At 30.7% G+C, this 23001-nt stretch overlaps 8 protein-coding genes and 2 pseudogenes across 10 annotated transcripts, besides 3 other annotated features; 5 read left to right on the top strand and 5 right to left on the bottom strand.

The window, feature by feature from the left end:
* Positions 1-8506: part of a mobile genetic element that runs on past the window's edge.
* Positions 297-1999, top strand: TVAGG3_0513500 (annotated as a pseudogene). The gene has a single exon. A coding segment is annotated over exon 1 (1703 nt).
* Positions 2209-2871, top strand: TVAGG3_0513490 (uncharacterized protein; the record flags this gene model as incomplete). Its single annotated transcript, XM_051237013.1, has 1 exon — positions 2209-2871. One exon carries the CDS (start codon positions 2209-2211, stop codon positions 2869-2871), a length of 663 nt encoding a protein of 220 aa, XP_051094837.1.
* TVAGG3_0513480 (uncharacterized protein) lies at positions 3753-6035 on the top strand (the record flags this gene model as incomplete). The annotated part of the gene is made up of 1 exon (XM_051237012.1): positions 3753-6035. One exon carries the CDS (start codon positions 3753-3755, stop codon positions 6033-6035), a length of 2283 nt encoding a protein of 760 aa, XP_051094836.1.
* TVAGG3_0513470 lies at positions 6569-6831 on the bottom strand (annotated as a pseudogene). The gene has a single exon. A coding segment is annotated over exon 1 (263 nt).
* Positions 6851-8506, bottom strand: TVAGG3_0513450 (integrase core domain containing protein family; the record flags this gene model as incomplete). The annotated part of the gene is made up of 1 exon (XM_051237011.1): positions 6851-8506. One exon carries the CDS (start codon positions 8504-8506, stop codon positions 6851-6853), a length of 1656 nt encoding a protein of 551 aa, XP_051094835.1.
* Positions 8507-11506: 3000 nt separating this feature from the next.
* Positions 11507-12488: a mobile genetic element.
* An 820-nt stretch (positions 12489-13308) lies between these two features.
* Positions 13309-13627: a mobile genetic element.
* Positions 13628-14710: 1083 nt separating this feature from the next.
* Positions 14711-17297, bottom strand: TVAGG3_0513410 (armadillo (ARM) repeat-containing protein family; the record flags this gene model as incomplete). Its single annotated transcript, XM_001329265.1, has 1 exon — positions 15936-17297. The coding sequence occupies one exon, from the start codon at positions 17295-17297 to the stop codon at positions 15936-15938; it is 1362 nt and encodes a 453-aa protein (XP_001329300.1).
* Positions 17298-17393: 96 nt separating this feature from the next.
* TVAGG3_0513400 (armadillo (ARM) repeat-containing protein family) lies at positions 17394-18728 on the top strand (the record flags this gene model as incomplete). Its single annotated transcript, XM_001329264.1, has 1 exon — positions 17394-18728. The coding sequence occupies one exon, from the start codon at positions 17394-17396 to the stop codon at positions 18726-18728; it is 1335 nt and encodes a 444-aa protein (XP_001329299.1).
* A 283-nt stretch (positions 18729-19011) lies between these two features.
* TVAGG3_0513390 (sister chromatid cohesion) lies at positions 19012-20531 on the top strand (the record flags this gene model as incomplete). Its single annotated transcript, XM_001329263.2, has 1 exon — positions 19020-20480. The coding sequence occupies one exon, from the start codon at positions 19020-19022 to the stop codon at positions 20478-20480; it is 1461 nt and encodes a 486-aa protein (XP_001329298.1).
* Positions 20532-20924: 393 nt separating this feature from the next.
* Positions 20925-21800, bottom strand: TVAGG3_0513380 (cyclin-dependent kinase inhibitor 2C-related family; the record flags this gene model as incomplete). The annotated part of the gene is made up of 1 exon (XM_001329262.1): positions 20925-21800. The coding sequence occupies one exon, from the start codon at positions 21798-21800 to the stop codon at positions 20925-20927; it is 876 nt and encodes a 291-aa protein (XP_001329297.1).
* Positions 21801-22001: 201 nt separating this feature from the next.
* TVAGG3_0513370 (protein of unknown function (DUF3447)) lies at positions 22002-22424 on the bottom strand (the record flags this gene model as incomplete). Its single annotated transcript, XM_001329261.1, has 1 exon — positions 22002-22424. The coding sequence occupies one exon, from the start codon at positions 22422-22424 to the stop codon at positions 22002-22004; it is 423 nt and encodes a 140-aa protein (XP_001329296.1).
* Positions 22425-23001: the final 577 nt, after the last annotated feature.

Genomic DNA, 23001 nt, shown 5'->3' with positions numbered 1-23001 from the left:
GATAAAGTTAATACCCCAATGAGATTTTTCACATCAAACATTAGACCCTAAACTCTTACCCATCAATACAAAACATTTTATCCATCAACTTAAACATATTTTCTTTATCATATCCGTTTCAATTATCCGGGAATTCATTTATTCTTCATTCAAAAGATTTATCAAATATTAAATTTAGAATAACTGACCTATTTGATTGTGATTTAGAATTTATGAATGAAATATTATGGCAATTTCAAATAGAAAAAATAGCTGATGAGATAACAGATTAAATATTTATTTTTAAATCGTAATAAATGATTAAACAACAGCAACCACAGACCATTACATACGCCATATATGCATATAATTCAAAGACGGCAGAACAAACGCAAATGTTGAAATATGGGATTTGGAGATAGTATTGAAAAATGACCATTTTCGAATTCGTTTGCAAAGGTGGTGCAGTGATATTCAAATATAAAGAGAAATTTATATTTATGAATTCAAAAATTAAAGAATAACGGTGAATATAACATCAATTCCCAGAAGAACAAAGATATTACGCATTAAATGCATTTCCTAAAGTTTGAAGATTGGAAGATTTAATTTAAATGAGGAATTCATAAAAGGTTTCCTAAATGACATAATGAAGAAAGCAGATAAGGAATATGTTAACGATGAGTTAGCAAAGAAAGCAGATAAGGAATATGTTAACGATGAGTTAGCAAAGAAAGCAGATAAGGGACTTGTGGCTAGTGAATTAATGAAGAAGGCAGATAAGGAATATGTTAATGAAAAAGATAATGAAATTATAGAAAGGGTTGAATGGTATCATGAACGGACATCGAAGATTCTTAAAACGAAAGCTGATACAGGATGGGTTTCAGAATGTTTAGACCTTAAAGCAGATAAGGAATATGTTAACGATGAGTTAGCAAAGAAAGCAGATAAGGAATATGTTAACGATGAGTTAGCAAAGAAAGCAGATAAGGAATATGTTAACGAAATATACCAAAGTTTAGTTGGAACAAAAAATATTGAAACTATTGTTGGCGACTTTTCTGTCAATGAAGAAAACAAATATTTTAGATGGGAGTTTGTACAGTCCTTAAGAAATGGTATACGGTATAAACTCATTCCGAAAAATAACAATGAAATGTATGTAGGCTATATAAAGAATAATGGCACACAAGTTAAAGTTCCATTAGACAACAACTGCTACTTAAACTTATATGGAGACGAACAAAAGAAATATTTAAGAGTTTATGAAATGACGGATATGACATTGTCTAACGTAGCTCCAGCACCGTATTATTATGACTATGGTGTTGACGCACGTGTAGACCCAAAAAAGCAAACATTATATTTAGATTATTATAGATATAAAAGATATAATGCAATAGAAAAAACGAGAATAGTATACTATTATATAGATGACAAAAATAAATATTATAGTCAAGACTTTACCTACCCTGAAAACATAAGATTATATTATAAAAAATATTCTGACACAAACCAGAAGAAACCCGAAATAGTTACACTATATTTTAAGTTCAAAAGAGACAATCCTATAATATCTCATATGTTTGATTTAATGAACCCAGTAGGTTCTATTTATACATCTATGGATGTGAGAGGTCCTCAAGCAATGTTTGGTGTTGGTGCATGGGAACAAATAGTTGACAGGTTTTTGTATTGTGCAAACTCTTCAAAGGAAACAGGGGGAAGTAAAACAATTACGGGTGAAAATTTACCTGCACACAGTCACTACATAGATTTAAGCACATCTCAAGCAGGTTGGCATAAGCATAGATATTGGGATTGGTCAGGAATGACAAAAGGTCAAGGATATGATGTTAAAGACAACGTTAAGTTTGCTATAAATTGTTACTGGGATGACACTCAGGGAGAAGGAAACCATACACATCGCGTTTCAGGATATACACAAACAACGGGACAAAGTAAAGATTACATGCCACCTTATATGACTGTATTCGCATGGTATAGAGTTCAATGAATGTGCTTGACCCAAAGGTCTGGGCTTACCGAATGAACTAAATATAGAGTTTTGGATGAAAGAATACGGTCGAGCCAAAAGTGGCTCAACCTCAAAACGAGCATTTTATGAGCTTATTAATGGTGTTATGAATGAATTCAGTCCAAAAATAATTAATTTCATTAGTTTTAAAATTATTTTTATTTTTTATTTTGTATGTAAGAACAGAAATGTCAGTCGAAGCAAAAACGTTCACGAACAAATCTAATGGCGAAACATTCACAAAAGGCACTTATAACGATATTGAAGTCTTACGTAGAGACAAGGATGGTTACATTAATGCAACAAATATGTGTCAGCAGTTTAGGAAAGACTTTAGAAGGTTGTTGGAAAATAAGTCCTGGGAAGAGTATTTTAAGGCATTTTGTGAAGAATATACCAACCCGCGGAATTCAGACGGTTGCTTTTTATACAAAATTCATGCAGGAATTCCTGATGAAATCAAACAGGTTAGAGGAACGTATGTAGACCCAAGACTTATAAACTATATAACAATGTGGGCTTCTCCAAAATATTGTATAGCAGTTGGAAAAATTATGGACTCCATAGACAAGAAAATTCATGAGAAATTAGATGAAGAAGAACTCGAAGATACAGTAGAGAATGCTAAACCTTTGTTTGAAGAAGAAGTTGGAAAAATGTGCGAAAAACAATTAGAACGTGAACGTGAGATATATTATGGTTATAGAGATTCTCCATACGAACTAGACCAATGGGAACAAGAAGATTTAAAGAGAGAATTTAGAGAATATGAACTCGCTAAGATAGCATTTGAAGCTGCAGAAAAGAAGTTAAAAGTTTGGGGTCGTTTTGTAAAAAAATATTGTGAGTAAATGAACCATTTATTTTTATCATAAACAACCAAAAATATATTTTATCGTTAATGGTTTTTAGGTGTCACCACGTCACCATGTCACTATGTCACCATGTGTCACCAGGTTATTTAACTTCTCTGAAAAATGAGACAACATGACATTTTGACAACAGTCACTGTGTGACGAGACCTGAAGGTCTTGACATTTTGACAACATCACTGGAAATATATTTTATCGTTAATGGTTTCGTTAATGTTTTCAGGTTCTTCAATAATTAATTATTTTTGAATAACTGAAGGTGTCACCATGTCACCATGTGTCACTCGGTTATTTAACTTCTCTGAAAAATGAGACAACATGACATTTTGACAACAGTCACTGTGTGACGAGACCTGAAGGTCTTGACATTTTGACAACATCACTGGAAATATATTTTATCGTTAATGGTTTCGTTAATGTTTTCAGGTTCTTCAATAATTAATTATTTTTGAATAACTGAAGGTGTCACCATGTCACCATGTGTCACTCGGTTATTTAACTTCTCTGAAAAATGAGACAACATGACATTTTGACAACAGTCACTGTGTGACGAGACCTGAAGGTCTTGACATTTTGACAACATCACTGGAAATATATTTTATCGTTAATGGTTTCGTTAATGTTTTCAGGTTCTTCAATAATTAATTATTTTTGAATAACTGAAGGTGTCACTATGTCACCATGTGTCACTCGGTTATTTAACTTCTCTGAAAATTTGAGACAACATGACATTTTGACAACAGTCACTGTGTGACGAGACCTGAAGGTCTTGACATTTTGACAACAGTCACTGGAAATATGATGCAGTCCAAAAATAAAGTTAGTTTTAAAATTATTTTTATTTTTTTATTCCTATATAAATGACAGCAACAAACAACAACAGCAACTATATCGTTTCTGATGAAAAAGTTATTGATTCATTAGCTGAGGAATTAGTTGTGGCAGAAACTAAAACCCTCAACGAAAGAATTGGTGAAAACAAGATTGATTTACATAACTACCTCAAACATGATGGAGGAAGAGGAAGGAAAACTGGTATGGCTTTATTAGTAAATAAAATTTCAAATTTAACGATTATAGATGTTGATATCAATAAATCATACAATGATGAACTTAAAGAAACAGTTAGAAAAGACATTTTATCAAAACTTTCGGATAAAGATGTTATCGTTAAAACCGCTTCAGGAGGTCTTCACATTTATTGCAACACTAATTTCTTCTATTCAACCTCGAACAGAATGATTAAATGTTATTCTTGCAATGATTATGATATTGATATCATGACTTCTATGGATGATTCAAAGCGTTCTTTAGTAGTTATGGCTGATTCAAGAGTTCGCAAGAATGCAACAGAACCAATCAATACATACTCATTTATTCGTGGAAGTTATGATTCAACATTAACCAGAACAGTGAATGATATATTAAATGATTTGAATATTAAGGTAAGAGTTGAACAGAAGAACGAAGAAATAAAGACTATCATGAATGAAAACAAAGATGTAAACATTGACGATAAACTAGCTCAAAGCATAGTTGATGGTATTAGTGATTTTGAAGTACATAATGACGGTGGAAACATGAATTTAGAAAAAGAAGTTACATTATTCACACTGTTTCAAGCAATTAATTCGTTACCTAATCATTTAATTAATGAAGCATACGACAACGTTTATAACTTCTGCAGTTTAACAGAAAATGCAAAAAGTAATTTTGAAAAAGCACGTAGTAGATATGCACATTTAATGACTTCTCCATTTGTTTTAGTGAAGATTCTGAAACTATATCAAAAGGAATATTATGATGAATACGTTTTACCTTTATTACGTAAGCCAAAAATAACATTTGATATAAAACTTGATGACTCGTTTTTGATAACAGATATTAGACGTAAGGCTGAAAATCATCAGTATAAAAACAGTTCTGAAGTAATTGAGGATTTATCACGTGTAATCCGTTTTGTAGATTGTGGAAACAAATATTTCATTCAAAAGGACTATAATATCCACGACAAAATGAATCAAATATCATTCGTTCTTCAGTCAAACATGAAAGAGTCACTCAAAATGATTAAATTATTTAAAGAAGAAGGTAAAACCATAACAGCATGGGACGTACTATTAAATCAATTGTCTTCATTAACCGTTAAGGGTGTTTGCTTTAAATCTGATTCCCCTGATGTTTTCTCAACGTTTCAAGGTTATAAATACAACATTCTTGAAAAGCCAGATTACTCAAAAATTGAGATGTTTATGAATTTCATTAATGAAGCCATTTGTGATAATAATGATGAAGTGTATAAATACCTTCTCGGGTGGATTGCATCAATGATTCAACATCCTGGAATCAAGAATGAAACAGCAATTATTTTGAAAGGACTTCAGGGAACAGGTAAAAACAGATTCACAGACATTATTTCTGAACTTCTCGCTGGTTATTCATGTAAAAACATTACTGAAATAGGTGAGCTAACGGGTAATTTCAACTCAGTAGTTGAGAATAAAATGTTTCTTGTACTTAATGAACTCAAGAATGTTGGTGAAGACAGACTCGCAAACTTCAACGCTTTGAAATCAATTATAACGGATAATGAGATTAGAATTAATGAAAAGAATCAACCCAGAAGAACAGCACAGAATGTTGCCAATTTTATTTTCGTAACTAATAACGTCTACCCTGTCAAAATTGAAGTTGGAGACAGAAGATACGTAGTTTTAAGGGTTAATGGTAAATTTAAGGGTCAATTTGATTACTTCAAGAATTTAATGGATTCATGCACAAAGGAATTTTATGATAATTTACTAACGTATTTTATGCAATATGACCTTTCATCATTTAATGTACGAATCATACCGATGACTGAAGCCAAACAAGATTTAATAGAATTATCAACAAATCCTTTAGATGTATGGATAAATACACATTATGATGAATTGTGTGCAGGTATGACATGTAAAAATGCTCTATTCTGCAAACCATCAGACATGAAAGACAAAAACTTTCAAATGAGCATTAAGGATAAATGTGATAAGAAACAGAGAAGAATAGATGGTAAACAAACATGGTGTTATGTTTTGAAAGAAGAAATGAAAGGATTATATAAACAGGTTGAACCAAACGATGATGAGGATTCATTTTACTGACGATGAAATACCTGTAAATGAGGCAGTATAAAGTATGATTTGAATTTATTTTTGCATTAATCCTCCTGTGTTGTCAAAATGTCATGTTGTCTCATTTTTTCAGAGAAGTTAAATAACCGAGTGACACATGGTGACATGGTGACACCTTCAGTTATTCAAAAATAATTCATAACTGCCATCCTCCTGTGTTGTCAAAATGTCATGTTGTCTCATTTTTTCAGAGAAGTTAAATAACCGAGTGACACATGGTGACATGGTGACACCTTCAGTTATTCAAAAATAATTCATAACTGCCATCCTCCTGTGTTGTCAAAATGTCATGTTGTCTCAAACTTTAGAACGACATAATTTAAATTTTTATTTTTATCATAAATGAATACCCCACAAGCTCAAAATTTACCACGAATCATAACAAGGGAGGAAATGATAAAAATGATGCGAGAACTTGCTAAAAATAACAAACCACTAAAACTGAGAAAATGTGGTTATGCGGTAATGATGGAAAGAGAGATGTTGTCGAAGAGGAATAAAAATTAAATTTGGATTGAGTTTAAAAATTCATCTTTATTAAATTCATCTCTTCCAATCAATTTATTTATCTATTAAATTCTTTTATTTTTGCTTCACTCAGTTTAAGGATTGAACGGTAAGTTTCTAATTTTTCGATTATTTCTTTATCGTTTTCAACCCCACCGCATTGCGTCTTCTTTTTGTAATAGCATATTTTTGATTTAATTCTGTTTAGTTTCTTTTTATATTCATCGTCTGGACTCTTGACTGCTTCGTTGTCACTCATTTCTTACGAAATAAAAAAATTAAATATTATTTAAATATAATGGAGTAATAAAATAAATCGGAATTTCTATTAATTTATTGTCAACTTCAACTAATGCATTGCCGTTAATATATCTAACAAATTCAGCTATTGTGTCAAATCTTCGTCTTCTTTTTGTCATTAATTTATCAGTTTTTCCATAATCGAGATGAATCAAAACTTTATCCCCTTGTTTAAAATTCATGAGCCCCGAATTAATTTGTTCACGTTTAACATCATTTAACCTTTCCATTTGCTTTCTAATATATTCCCATTCTTTTGAAATATCATTTTTCATTTCCACCGGTTTCATGTTAATAGTTCTATGCCATGTATTATTGTAATAATATACTAACTGCTGTATGATGGAGTCATGATTTCCATCCCAGTATATCTGACCGTTAACCCCTAACGCATCTCTAAGAGTTCTCATTACCACATCAACTATTTTATTATGAAACGTATATGGAGAAGATGAGAAGTAAAAATTAATTTGTGGGAAATAATGAGTCATAGCTGCCTGAAATCCTTTATCACCATCACCCCTTATATTATCCACTCTTTCATGATCTAGTAAGTATTGAATAGCTCTTCTTGTTTCCTGTTCTGTTTTCCCTTTCACCGGAATGCAATATAAATATCTGGTGTTAATGTTAATGGCGAATAAATAAGTAACGTTTCCTTTTGAATATTCCAGATGATCGATTTCGTATGAATATGGATATGGTGCAAATGAAGGGCGACTGAATTTTTTCTTTAACGGTTGAATTTTTGGGTCAATTGGTTTATTTAATATCTTGAAATCCTTTTTAAAATCTTTTTGCTTCTTTAATGTTTGAAATGGATATAATAAAGTGAATGATGAAGGATTAACTGAAGGAGGAGGCGGTTTTGGTGTTGCAGGTACTGTCGTTAGAGGTTTTGGTGTTGTAACTGGTTTAATTTTATCTGCTTTGATTTTGGATGATGAAGTTTTGGATTTGACACCCACTTTCATTAATTCTGGATGTATTCTGTTCATTTGTTTTAAATATGCTGTATATAAAGGTTTGATATACTTTCCCGCTTCGAGTTTATGTTGAAGGATGAATTCCAAAAGTTGATCTTCATTTAAAAGTCGGGCTGAATATGGTTTAACTAATGAATCATAAATTAAAGCTTGTGCTTCATTTATGGTCTGAAGGACCTGGGTGTTTTGTTCCTTTGGCTGTTGAACATTTGCTACTTTCTCTTTTGGTGTTGTTTTCGGCTTTTTCTCTTTTGGTGTTGTTTTCGGCTTTTTCTCTTTTGGCTTTTGTGACTCAGGATTATATAAATTATATAATTCATCAATATCTTCTTCTGTTAATACTTTATTTTTGAAATCTTTCAACTGTTTAAGTTGTGGTTTAGTTTTTCCCTTTTTATATTCATTATTTTTAATTTTGTCTTTAATTTTAGAAATTATTCTATCATGATATTTCAAAACTTTATTTTTATAATAATAATAATAATAACCCATATCATCACCCGTTATATTGTTATCATATTTTTGGAGATATGCTTTTAAATCATAATAATCAAGAAAATTTTGATTAAATACTAAATCATCAATTAAATTTTCCAAATCCGCGTTATCCATCAAATCCGCGCTATCCGTCAAATCCGCGTTATCCATTTATATAAAAATAAAATAAATGTTTTAAGGGTGTCCACCTCTTTGAATCATAGTATCAAAGCCATTATTTACATATTGAATCGCATCATTAACGGTTCCTCCTTCTAAAACAGTATCAAATGGTGGAGTCCAGATTTCCTGATGATGATCATAAAATCCAGCAAAATTAACCGTATTATTAGGTAAAATATGAATCTCAGCGGTATATCTTCTATCTAAATTTGGATGTCTTATATGTATACCATTACTACCCGGATAAAATCTCAAACCTTGATTTTGTTGAACTCATCAAATTATTGAAATTTCTTTCTTCAGGGGTGAATGTTCTTCTCCGTTGATGCTGTGGTGGGATTTGAAAAATTCGTTGTGGTTGATTATTTGGAATCTGAAAGTTAAAACCATTTGGTATAAATCGATTTAGTTCCTTTTGTCTCTTCTGTGGCATTTCATTAAAAATAAAATTTTAAATTGTATTAAATAAATGGCATACAACATCCATTTTCACAACATACAGCCTTAGTGTGTGCTCCTGTTAATGCAGTCTTACCAATTGTTAAGCGAGTCATTGACCCGTTTTTAAGTTGTAAATTAATATTCTGACCATCAAATATCACTTTATCATTTATTATATCCAAATAATTTTTAGGTGTTAATTGTTTATTTTGTCGTAAACTAACACCTTTCATTTTTTGTGCAATCTTTTTAAAATCACCCCCATCAATTGAACCGTTGAATGAAGTATAACACTTAGGACATAAAGCAACCATGTTATCACCTTGTTTCTCAATTGCTAAACCCAATAACTTCTTCTCATGTGCTTTTTCTTCAGCTTTATTCTTTAATTTAGGTTTAAATTTCTCATTAAAACAGAAGAAATCAAAAGGTGCGAATTTGTAAATGTTTTTATCATAAAATTTTTTATCGGTTACAATTGCTTGAAATGCTTGAGTGTTAGGAAGATTTGGGTCGCCAGCGATTGCCCAATAAGATGAATCAGTATCACCTTCAATGAAATGAAAACGATTAACATTCATGCATTTATACATAAAATCATAAATGAAAACCAAATACCAGTATTTTGCGTTATCTAAAGTGAAGAATGCCTCTTGTAAACATGTATCACATCTATAAAATCTATCTTTAAGCATCACTTGATACGTATCCTCTCCTATTTCTCTTATGTTTTTAAACTTATTTGACATACATGCAACGCGTGCCTTCTGTGCATTCATTATTTTAGTCTTTGCGTAATTTTGTGTATTCATTGCATCGTAACCATATGAACCATTAAGTGAAATCTTGCAAAATAAACTTTTTCCTTTATTTCCTTCTAATTCAGCCTTTTGTCTTTCGTTCATAAATTCATTCGCAAATTCATTAAAACAAGTGTTTTTCGTAAATGTTAATATTGATTGAATGTCATCAATGATAAAATGAAATCTGTCTATTAGATACCAAAGATAATAAGAAGAAAATGGTTGATATTGGTTGTGTGTTGATGCTAACTGAGTTAATTTTCTTTGTTTCTGGTCAACTGGTAGATTGTTTGATTTCATGTAATTATACATAAAACCGCCAATTGTTTTTTCATCTGTGATAATATCTAAGTTTCTTATTATCGGTAAAAAGTTTATGTAATCATTAATGTATTTTTCATCAATGTGACCCTTTACTTCAGCCACGAATAAAGTATTTTTCTTCTTAATTATTCCCAGTGCTTTTGCTTTCTTTGTTGCTGTATCACAAATGATAACACCATTCAATCTTCCCGGCATATACATTTTATGGTCAGTATATTGAATGAATAAATCATGAGGATTAGATGAAAATGATGAAGGATATAATGAATTAAAGTCAACACCAACGAAATGAGTCATAATGTGGTGTCCTCATTTGATACAGTTTTAGTTTCTGGATTATATGAAAGTTTATTAATGTGTGTGATTCCTTTAAGATTAACTCTATGTTGAACATTTGATAAACCACCAGTAATTCCATTACGGAGGATGTGATAAGCTTCAACTGAATCTAGAGTCATTGGTAAATTATTTTTTAATGTATAATTTCTTAAATTGATTCTTAAACGTTGAACATCTTCATCTTTATTTGATTTTACGACATTGCAATAACAACACATTAACTGACAATTTTCTTTGGTATGTGGTTTTTCATTATCTATTCTATCTAATGTTGGTTTATTAGCATATGTAAACGCTTTACCACACATTTTGCATTTAGATGAAAGGATTAAATCGTGATAGTATTGATAGTCATCCATTGAAACATTGTTTTTAGTATCCCTTTCTGCTTTTTCATCTTGTTTCTTATATGATTCAATTTTATATTTCCAATACTTTTTTGTTAATTCAAAACTTGATTCCACATTTTCTTCTTCTGGATGTTTCGTTAGGATTAAAGTCTTTATATGCTAAAGCGTAACGAATCATTGATGCATTCGATGATAATGAAAGATTATGAGCATGTCAATTTTATAAACAAATGTTTCTTCAATAATTTTATCAATTGGGTCAATCATAATTTCAACGTCTTTATTGCAATAATGAATAAAATATTCTAATCTATTCTTAAAATTTTTAGCATCATTGAGATATATTTGATAATCTGAATCGGATATTGTTTCTTGAGTTAATGCTGAATAAAATGAATCTTGAGTGAATGGTTCCACTTTATATAATTCATCTTCGTAATTCTCCCATGTGATGAATTGATAAGGGAAAAAGGATTTAACACGTGATTTATTGTTTCCGAAATCTTGAGTGAATTGGTCTAATGTTCCACCCGCTATATAATTTCTGATGTCAATAAATCTTAATTCATATGGACAGTTTGTTTTCTTTACAATGATTTGCTTAAATTGAGAAGAAGAACCCAGCATTGATTTTATTTTCCATTTTGCAGTGTTTAAATCACGAAGAATTAAATTTAAATCAAACTTTCCCGAATTAAAACCTATGATATTCACTTTATTGAATTCCTCATCTAGAAGTTCTTTAAATGCTTCCTTCTGTTTTTCATTTAATGTATGGGACTTCATTAATTCTTCATATTGTTCAATATTTGATTTAGCAACTAATGAACAGGTTGAAAATAAAAACTCAATCCAATCAGAAATAAAAGAATCACTCGAAGTTAAGCAAAAATTCCTCGTATATGTTTTATCACGGTCTACGACCTCGCCGCTTCGGTCTGAAAGACCTTCAGGACTCAAAGAGTCCGTTTGCGGCTTTAATTTAACCGTTGATGATACCATAAATGGTTTTAAGTAAGCGTTCAAAGTTGCACATTCAGAAAGTAGAAGTTCTTCTTTAGTCTCTAATGTTTCGAAGTCAAAAGTAATATAATATCTTGTCGGTTTATAATATTTCTGCAAATTGTGAGCTAATAACCACTGATATATCTTCTGTTTCGTAATATGTGGTGCATATGGTTGCTGGGTCTTTTGCAATTGAACGTCTTGAATTAATCTTCCATTATTTTCTTTACATTTCTCACAATGTTTTAAAAATCTTCTTTGGTTTTTCCTTTCTGGGTCATCACGGATAGAATAAACTTCTTCTTTACAATATGGACAAACTTTATAGCCGGTGAGTGCTTCAACGTCTGTTATTCTGTCAGCGTGAAGTTTTCCACATGGACTCTGTGTTAATAAAATATTTATTGTTTCAAATTCTGGATCTATCATTATTGAATCCACTAATGGAAAGTCTACCTTGTTAATGTCTACGTCTTCTGGTTGAGGATCACAATAATAGAAATCAATATTAACATTTAACATTCTCGCTAATCTCTCACTTTCTGATGAAATGTCAAACCCTTCATATGCATCTATGGCTTCATTTAAATAACTTCTACGAGTTTTAGGATTAACACCATCAGGAATGTTATAGAAGCGTTTAAATAACCTTCTACCTTCGGCTCTAATTTGATTATCATTCATTTTAGCTGTTCCGTTTTTGTTCATTTATGTAAGAATAAAAATTAAAAAAATAAATAAAAATAAAGTTTATTTTTTAAAGTCCAGGGCTAAAGTCCATAAAATGAATTAAGAACACATAAATTTTTATCATCTGCGACGTGACGAATACATTTTAATTTACTCAAGAATGCATACCCTGATACATTAAATCTAATTCCTGTCTTATTTAATTTCACAACTTTGAAAAGGAATGTATGAATAGCTATAAAATGATGAGATGATGTTTTATGGGTTGCTTCCATTTTTTCTGAAATAAATGAATAAATATAATGTTTATAAGTTTTCATATCTTTTATGTTCTTAATAACGAATGGTATAGACTTTTCCACTTCATCTTCCTTCGGTGCTGTTCTTTCATATGAAACATTATTAGTATCTTCAATAATGAAACCACAATCGCATAAAATTTTATATGTACCAATTGTTTCTTTTGATATTTTATCTAACAAATCAAAAACTTTATCAACACCTGTACATTTATTTAAATAATAATTTGTGTAAATATCATGGTCTTCTTTCTTAATCGTATTAGTTGCATATGTCACGTTTTTAAGAGCTTTTTTGAATTTTTCGGAATCTAAAGGTGGTGAAAGTAATATACAGGGGTATTTTTCATTATCAATAAATTGTAACTTATGTTTACGTATAAATTTAGTACCTTCTTCTGAAAGTGTTTCATCTATTTCACCATCTAATAAATTTTGTGTTGATTCTGAGACATAAGTTTTATATCTTTCTTCATGAGATTTTTGAACTTCTGATTCTGAAGCTGGGATATTCATTAAACCCTCTACTTCATTCTCATTATATTTTTCAACTTCTCTTAATTCCTTAATTTTTTCATCTATTTCATCTCTTATTTTTTCCAGTCTTTCAATTTCATCATATTCATCATCTTTAATCCGTTCTTCATAATATTCAGGGAAAACATCAGGTTCTTTAGGTTTTTCTTCTTCAGATGTGGGATATAAGAAATTTATAACATCATCTTTATTCATTTTTCCATCATAATCTAAATCATTTAATAACTCCGCGAATTTTTGACAATTTCTTAAATAATATTTATTAACTTCATAACTCGCCTCCTCTAATATATCCTTTATTTCCTCATTTGTGAATCCCATTTTTTTAACATTGTTAGTTGTGACACTCATTTATCATTAAATAAAAAAATAAATTATTCAAAAAATGTAAGACATGAATTTTTAAAGTTTATTTTTCACTCATGAAAATAATTATTTCTAATTTCTTTTACTCTCTCGTATATACTAGATTTAAAGAATTCAGAACATTTCCCATAATCTCCTAAATGTTTTCTTATCCCTAACGTGTGCCAGTTATTATATGAAACTGAATAAACTTTATCTTTATCTTTACACCTTTCATCACTTCCAATATATTTATATTTCAATTTTGATTTAGCATTTTCATATTCATTAACGTTTAATAATTCACAGTCTTCCTTTTTAAATAAATGTTTTATGTATTCAGGATTTAATACTCTACGTTTATATGCTCCTAACTTAGTTCTAAAGGTTTTTCTACAAAATTTAGGAATTCCATCCTCTTTAATGTCATCAATGATTTCCATTTCATTATTTTCAATTTCTTCTTCCCGTTTATGAGGTCTTTGATTATGACTCCATTGATTCCATGAAATTAAATATTCTTTATCATTATATTTATACCTCATTAGCTTATTTTGGCTTTCATATTCATTTAATAATTCACAATCTTCATTTTTAAATTGAAGTTTAACCCATTCAGGATTTAAACAATGTTTAATTAATCGCGGAATATCTGACATCATCTATATATAGCTTCTTTTATAAAAGATAAAAAAATAAATTATTTTAAAATTAATGTTAATTTTTTAATGATTTATAAATAAATATATTTTAATGCATCGTCTATATATAGATGTAACAAAAAAAAGGTACACAATCCTTCCACATATACTACGTACACAACACTTCCACATATAATACTATGATTTATATTTTAATGTATCGTCTATATATAGATGTAACAAAAAAAGTCACACAACCCGCACTCATATACTACTTGTCTCATCTCCTACTCTTAATTTAAAAAAATTTCAAAATTCATAATAGTAAACATTTCTTATTTTTATTTAAATCTGAAAAAATAAATTTAAACAATTTCTCTACACACGACGGTTTCGGCTGTTTTCAGAATGGTTGACAACTGAATTCATCAGGATAATATCGGTTGGGGTGCCCTTCTTGGCCTCCTGAGTACTCACCAAGATACCCCCAACTCCCGCAAAACACCTCCCATAGGTGAGCATTAACTGATGAAGTTATTGACAACTTTATCTGATTTTTTTCTTTGTTTTTTTGTTAAGATTTCTTAACCAAAGACTCGAAAACAAAACTTCGCTTCAAGTTGCTGTCTTCCCAGTTACTCTGTCGCAATCTTTTGTCTGATTGCGTGCAAAGTTCTGCTCCTTTGAGACTTTGCCCGACAGATGCATCTGGGAGACAGCACCCAAGCAGCTTATCGCTTCAAGTTGCTGTCTTCCCAGTTACTCTGTCGCAATCTTTTGTCTGATTGCGTGCAAAGTTCTGCTCCATGAATTATCAAATATGTGCCATTTCAGGAGAGATAACAAGTTCATACCTCCTGGAATGGCGGATTGTTCAACAATCTTCTTCTGATTGCAGAACTTTCAACCGACAAGAGGTGCATATGCACATCTTTTAGGTTGCAATCTGTGATCCCAGGAGACATAACAAGTTCATACCTCCTGGAATGGCGGATTGTTCAACAATCTTCTTCTGATTGCAGAACTTTCAAACGACCTCACGAAGAAATTCTAATCGATATCCTTTTCTATTGACTTATATTTGTGAATCATGACGTTAAAATCTTACGTTAAAATTCTGTACTTTATAAATCAGTTCAGTTCTGCTTAAAGCATATTAATAAAGTTGTTCTTCAGATTAATGTTAGTAAGCCGGCGCTAGCAAATAATCTTTGCATCTTTATTATGCTTATTAGTATGAAAGATTTAACATATAATTCGCCAAAGTTTAAAGCCTTATGACGAAACTTACCAAAAACATCTTCTTCCAGCAAGATCCGCCTATACTCCCACATTTGTCTCTACAGCTCTCACTTTGTCAGATTGTCAAAAGATTTATATGTCAAAGCTCAAAACTTAATGACGAAACTTACCAAAAACATCTTCTTCCAGCAAGATCCGCCTATACTCCCACATTTGTCTCTACACGTGAATTATCGATCAAGAATGTGATTATCTATTGATTTGAGTATTGAGAAATATATGATAAAAAAAACTCAATCATATATCACACTTTAATATTGTAATTATTCAGGTCAAATACTTGATGTTGAAAAAAAAACGATCAAAAATTATACAAAAATACAAACAATTTTAATAATATATTAATCCTCATGTTCGGGAAGTAGCTTCAGTGCTTCTTCTGCAATTGTAACGATTTCCTCGTTATCTTCGTCACATTTATCTTGAAGCATTTCAAATAGCGCATCCATATTTATGTTTTGAAGTATATTACATCGATTTGGATTTGTTAATATTTCCAAAGCTTGCAGAAATTTGTGAAATAGTACAGAATCGGAGTAATCATCGATATATTCTACAATTTGATCAAATATGAATGGGAAAAATTGAAATTCAGTTATGAAGTCTGTTGCAAAGATGATAGTACTTAATAAAAAATAGTGATAACAGATCTGATACTTAAAAATTATTGATGGATATAAATCAATGATTGGTGGAATGAACTCTCTTCCTATTAAGTATTGAACACCTGTTTCTGTGTAAGAAATAGTCATAACTAGTCTCATAAACAAGCCAATTCTTGTTTGGTAATTTTTTTCAGATGCTGAAGAGTTGAGCATGGTCTGAATGATGTTAAAATTCTGATCAATATCTATAAAGTATGCTATATTCTTGAAAGTAAGGTTAATTAAAATTAATAAAATTCTATCGATCAATTCTGGTCTCATTGGTGAAAAATTAAGTACTTCTAATGCAATAGGCTTTGTAAATATGATTTCTGGTGAATTATCAAATATCGAAATTAATCTATTGAGCATATCTAAAATATAGCACATATTTTTACGATCTGTTGTCGGAAAAAGTTCGTGGACTGCTGGAAATGCCTGATATATTTGTTTTTTTAATACTTGTTCATCACAATTCATTATTATTTCTCTATGCAATTTGAAAACGTCATTGATTTGGCTGGCTGTGTCATTTCTTATCTTTTTAAGTTGTCTGAGTGACTTAAAGATGTGATTATTAACTAAATATGTTGATATATCTGGATATTTGGTAATCAGCTGTTGAAGCAAGAATATACAATATTTAAAGCAATTAGCATCATCAACTAAACTTAAAATTGAAAGTGAATATGGTTGGATTTGTTCTATTGATTCCGGAATTTCTCTAACAGTGAGAGCTGCAATATTTAATCGCCATACATCGCTTTGCTTAGATTCTGTAGTTAGTAAAGTTGACAAAATGAAAGACAAATAATCAATTCTATTGTAAATATGAATTATTAAACTAGAATTCATAGTGAAAAATCTGCAAATATTCTCCAGATATGCATCTGGAATGGATGAATCGAATAATTCCTGAAATTGCTGCATAATATTTTCAATATCTTCAATTATTTGAGGTTCTATATCATATGATTTGATATTATATGACATTCTATTGGATATATCATTCTGAATCTTTTCATGAAGATTGTTTGGGTCAGGATCTTTGTAATCCATTGAAAAAAATGAGAATGTTACCCAATTCTCAATAATATTTAGTTGTTCTATAGCTTTTTAGTTATAGAATCATGAAAAGTTTTGCCATTTTTATCAATGGAAAAGTATCTAAACAAGCAATTTTCTTACAAAGAGCTAGAATCTAACAATGGCAAACAATCTACCCCATATTTTCACTTGCTTAATCCTTTATATCATAAGGTTCATGATCTTTTCAATAGTAATCCAAAAGATTATGAAGAACTTACATGCAGTATGCAAAACATAATAGCTATAGTGAATTATGGTGTATTTGATATTAATGAAGAGTTCGAGACATGCGATATCTTTAATATTATCGAGTTTTTCATTAAAACTATTGACACTAATATATTTAAAGTTTCTTTGGAGTTGTTGGCTGCTCTTTTCCTTAGGAAGCCTGATTATTTTCTGGAAAAGCTCACTGATGACTTGGTCATTAAAATTGTTGAATTCTCTGACAATATTGAACCAAATATTGCAGGTCCATCAACGCAATTCCTTCAGAATCTTATTTCAGGAGATGAGCAAAATTATCTAAGGCTGAAACAATTTATTGATATTAATTCAATATTTTCAAAAATTAAAAGTCCAGAAGTTCCGTCAGCTGTTAAAACTATAACATGTGCCTTAGTTAAATCAATATGTTCCTTCCCACAAGAAGATGAATTTTATAATTTCTTGATTAATGAAATTATTCAATGCATATTTCAAAATTATGGCGATATTGATGTTTTATTTGAATTATTCTCTGCATTTGGCATTATTGATCAAAATTATGAAAATTGTTTCGAAATCTCAAACAAAGCAGGATTCTTTGGTATAAATCCAAGCGAAGTAATGTTTTCTGATGAATGTTTTTCATTATTTTTGAAGTATTATGATATAATAGCAGAAATAGATCTGAAATCAATTAATTATTTAGAATTATTGAAGGTATTTGATTTGGATTTGCCTAATTCGAAAGGAAATACAATATACCTACTAAACAAAATCGTAATTGAGTCAGATGAAATCAAAAAAGATTTAATTTCGCATGGAATGTTAGAAATAGCACTTGATATATGCGAAGCAAAGTCATCTCATGCAAAGATTGCATTTAGATTACTATCTGCATTGCTTTCGGTGTGTAATTCGGAAAATTTACTTCGTTGTCTAAAAACAGATTTTCCAAATAAGATTATTGAATTAGCAATAGATAGTGATGATGCAAATTTCGTTATAGATATGATTTCGCTTCTTGTTCAATTGATTGTTTGCGAAACTAAATCAGGAGGCACTTCTCTTCAAGATATATGTCGGGAATACGAATTAGTAGATCAGATCAAATCAAACTTCGATGAACCATCTGAAAATTTAGAGACTGCAGTGGTGACAATTGAGAGATTATTAGAAGACAAAGAAGATCAGTGAAATCTTACATTACGATAAGCCTCTATCTAAAAGAAATAATAATATATGTTCAAGATTAAAAGAGCGCTAATTCTTGCCATAGATTCTTCAGAAAATGAGTTTTGGCGCCATTTTTGTTTTTGTTGTTTTTGTTCATGATTATAAACTGTTACTATATGACTAATCAAAATTCGTCATTTTTAAACTATTCTATACTTCATTTACCAAAAATTAAAAAAGTGACACTCATCTTCCTATGGAGGTGTAAAGTTAACAATTTTTGGCGGGAAATTTTTTCATAAGCAAAATATAATGCATTCCGTTTCTGATCTTATCCTCAAGAAAGGACCACTCTCTTCTGTTTGGATAGCAGGAACATCTACAGACAAACTTGGCAAGAAGATGGTTCTTGCAACAGACATTGCTACACTCGCCAAACAGATCATGGAGGAAGAAAGAGTTAATCTTGTTCTTCGCCTTAGTGGTATGCTCCTTAAAGGTCTTGTCGTCGTTTATTCTAAGAAGATGCAATACATGCTTACAGATTGTGAGGACGTAATTTCTAAAATTAAGCTTTCTTTCAAGCCAGGCCAAATTGATCTTACTGGAAAGAACTCCAAGGAAGAAACAATTACAATTACTACCGATATCTCTGATTTAACGATTGAACCAGTTGATCTCGCTGAATGGGCTAAAACGGCCAACCCAGAAGAATACTTTGTAGTTCAGCACCCAACCATTTCGTTCCAAACTCCAGAGCCTTCTCAAGCCCAAACAGATGATTCTGCAGCTACTTCTTCTTTCTCATCTCAGATACCAGAAACACCAATCAAATTTAATTTCGATAATGAATCACTCGGAAATAGTACAAGACCAACCGCGCGCCAAACACCAGCACGCAATGTAGAGGTACCAGAGACCACATGGGATGATGTAGATGATATTCCAATTCCAGGAGACGATGAGCCAATGCCAGATATGAGAGCTCAGTCAGAAACTGAAGCTACAACAGAACCCGATAACGAAACCGAAGAAGAAAAGACAAAACGTAAGAAATTAATCATTGATAACCAAACAATGCTCTCAAATAACAGAAGAACAACACGTCGTACACGCAGAACTGTCACAAGTGAAGCTGCTCCACAAGTTATTGCAAACTCTCAACTTGATTCATTATTTGCCGAATCAAGAAAGCTCGGACGCGACCAATCCGACAAAGAAACAAACCGCAATGCTCCTGATGAAGATTTCGAGTCAGATATGGGCCCAGGACTTGGCGGTTTCGATTCTGATGCCGAAGTTCCAGAGGTTGAACAAAATAGATCCGCAAGAGTTCCTCAATCCAGCGAAAATGATATTCTTCCAATGCCATCTGACAATGACATCATTCTTGGTAGCGACCGTAACAAAGGATCAGACGATGAAGACCAGATGAGACCAATCGAAGGAATGCCACGTCCAGTTCTTACTCCACTTGCATCTCCTTATCCTAACTTGAAGTTTGTTGTCGAAGAAACACCGAGAAGAACTGCAGAAGACTCTTTCACAACAGAGACAATTAATACACTGAATAAGTTCAGAGAAGTTCTTAGAGGAAAAGAGGAAGAAAAGACAACATTCAGTGAAACTTTCTCTGGTTCTTCAAGAAGAGCTGCTGCAAGAGCTTTCTACCAGATGCTTGTTCTTAAATCAACTGGTCAGATTGATGTAAAGCAGCAAGAGCCATTCGGAGAAATCGAAATCACTCCAGGAAAGCAATTTTGGACCACTTAAAAAAACATTAACTGTTCATTTTTTAAAAAATTATAATAAATTTATTTTTTGCATAAATGAAAAATACTATTAACACTTCTTATGTCGTTCGATTCTTAATCTTGTAGTATTCTTTAAAATGCTCCAAACAGCGTAATTGAATGGTTTAGATACATCAAATAGTTCTTGAACTTGAGATTCAAAACGAATCTAATTATACGCATAATTTCCATTATATGGTTTCTTTACAGAAATCTTCAAAACATAACAACAATTATCTATTTTTCTGCTCATCAAATATACTAATGAGTTAGAACAAAGTAGCAAACTAATTTTAAAGACTCATTTTATGTTTCATCAAATTTATTCATATATATGATGAGTATTTTAATAATGAAGTTATAATCTTTATTACTATGATGAAAAGTCCCAAAAATAATCTGAATTTAAATTAATACAATGAGATCAAATAATACAATGGGAGTCTTTCTTACCTTTATATTTCTTTTTGATTATTTCAGGGTAACGGAAAACTTCCAGCACTTCTTCGCAATGATTATATATCGCAACATATTCAGCAGTTAATTCTTTATTATTTTTTGCATTAATATCTATATCATTTAAAATGAGAACTTCTGTTACCTTTCCATTATCATTTTTAGCTGCAACATGAAGAGCAGTTTGTCCGTAGTTATCTTTTGCATTTTTATCTATTCCATTCAAAATAAGTATTTCTGGTGTTTTATTATTGCGATATTTAGCAGCATAATGAAGGGCATTTTGTCCATCCTTATCTACTGCGTTTATATCTGCTCCGTGAGTAATTAGAAAATTAGTTGTTTCCAGATTATTATTTGACACTGTATAATGAAGAGCACTTTTTCCATAATCATCTTTAACATTTATATCTGCTCCATGCGGCAGAAGGCATTCCATTGTTTCTAGACTATTTTTCTCTGCTGCGTATAGAAAAGCTGTTTTCCTTTCTCTATCGTATGCATTTATATTTGAAACATGAGATAAAAGATATTCGACAACTGGAACACAATTCTTTTCAGCTGCATAATGAAGAACTGTTTTAAACTTAGTATTTTTTGCATTAGTATCTGCTCCATGAGATACAAGATATTCTACAACTTTAATATTTCCAGTTGAATAATGAAGAATAGAGTCTCCCAATTCATTCTTTGCATTTATATCTGCTCCATTAGTAATAAGAAACTCTAATATTTCAAAGTTTTTATCCGAATAATGAAGAGGTGTCATCTTCATATTATTTTTTGCATTTACATCAGCACCATGTTTAACAAGAACTTCTACAACCTGCTTACTATTACTCATAACTGCTGCATGAAGTGCAGTATTTCCATGATATTCATCTTTTACGTTAATGTCTGTAACATGAGAAATGAAATATTCGCAAAGAGAAGGTAAATTAAAAAATGTTGAATAAATAAAACACTGGTCAATTTCGTTAGTTTGATCTAAATAAGCAAAGAACGCTTCAAGATTATTATACAATCCACAAGTATTTAAATTAACTTATTCTTTGTATTCGTTCTTCAAAAATGAAACGAAATCAATATTGTGAGAAATAATTGCAAAATCCATGCATTTATAATCAGGACTTTGAACTTTCAAACATTGGTTCATTATTTCAGGATTCCCACTTAAAAATGAAAATCGTAAACAGTTTTGCGTGATCATAGAGTGGAATTCTGAGATTAGATACTTGAAACAATTGACAGAACCATGATAACAACATAATTCTAATAAAGAAAATACATCACATGAATCTGGATATAATTTGCTCTTTAGAGTTTGATTTGGATCAAATCCCTCTTTTTCGGTAAATGATATGAAAACCTGTTTGTTGTCGTCCATAATAGCTCTGTAAATTGTGTTTTGTTCGTGGACTTCTAATGAAAGATTTTGAGATTCATATTTTTTTGAGTTTTTCTTCATTTTTTGCTATTTCTCCAATGGCACACTCTCTATAAAATAGGTACTGGATGACTTTATCTGGAAAATTGATCGTTGTTGGATGACATTCGTCATATATCTTTTTCATAAGAATTAAATATGACTTAAGATAATGATTTTGAAACTTCATATAGTTCGAAATACTATTCATAATCTTCTCGGGTGAGAATAATTTGGAATCAATTAGATTTACTTTAATCATTTGATAAATTTTTTCAATTTCTTCTGTATTTCTTGTATTTAACTTATATATTGCATTAAATGTACTTATGATATCGCCAAATGTGCTAATCAGTTCTAAGTAATTGCTTATATGCTCTTTATCTGAACTCATTTCAAAAAAATTATAGGTTTTATGAAAATTTCGGAGAACAAGATGAATGCATAATTTCAAGGAAATTGATTTATTTTTGGAAAATAGATGCAAGCCGACAGTCTTCAATTAGATTTCGGAAGAACATTCTTAGAACTCTAATTTAAAGCAGGTATTAATGATTCTATAGTACTAAAAATAGAATAAACACATTCTTTTCTTATGGAAATTATTCGAAATTTGAAA

The sequence above is a fragment of the Trichomonas vaginalis genome, chromosome II (genome assembly GCF_026262505.1).
Source record: "Trichomonas vaginalis G3 chromosome II, whole genome shotgun sequence".
In the NCBI taxonomy this organism is placed as follows: domain Eukaryota; phylum Parabasalia; order Trichomonadida; family Trichomonadidae; genus Trichomonas; species Trichomonas vaginalis.
The sequence above is the reverse complement of the archived record's forward strand: the minus strand, read 5'-3'. Positions and strand labels throughout refer to the sequence as shown.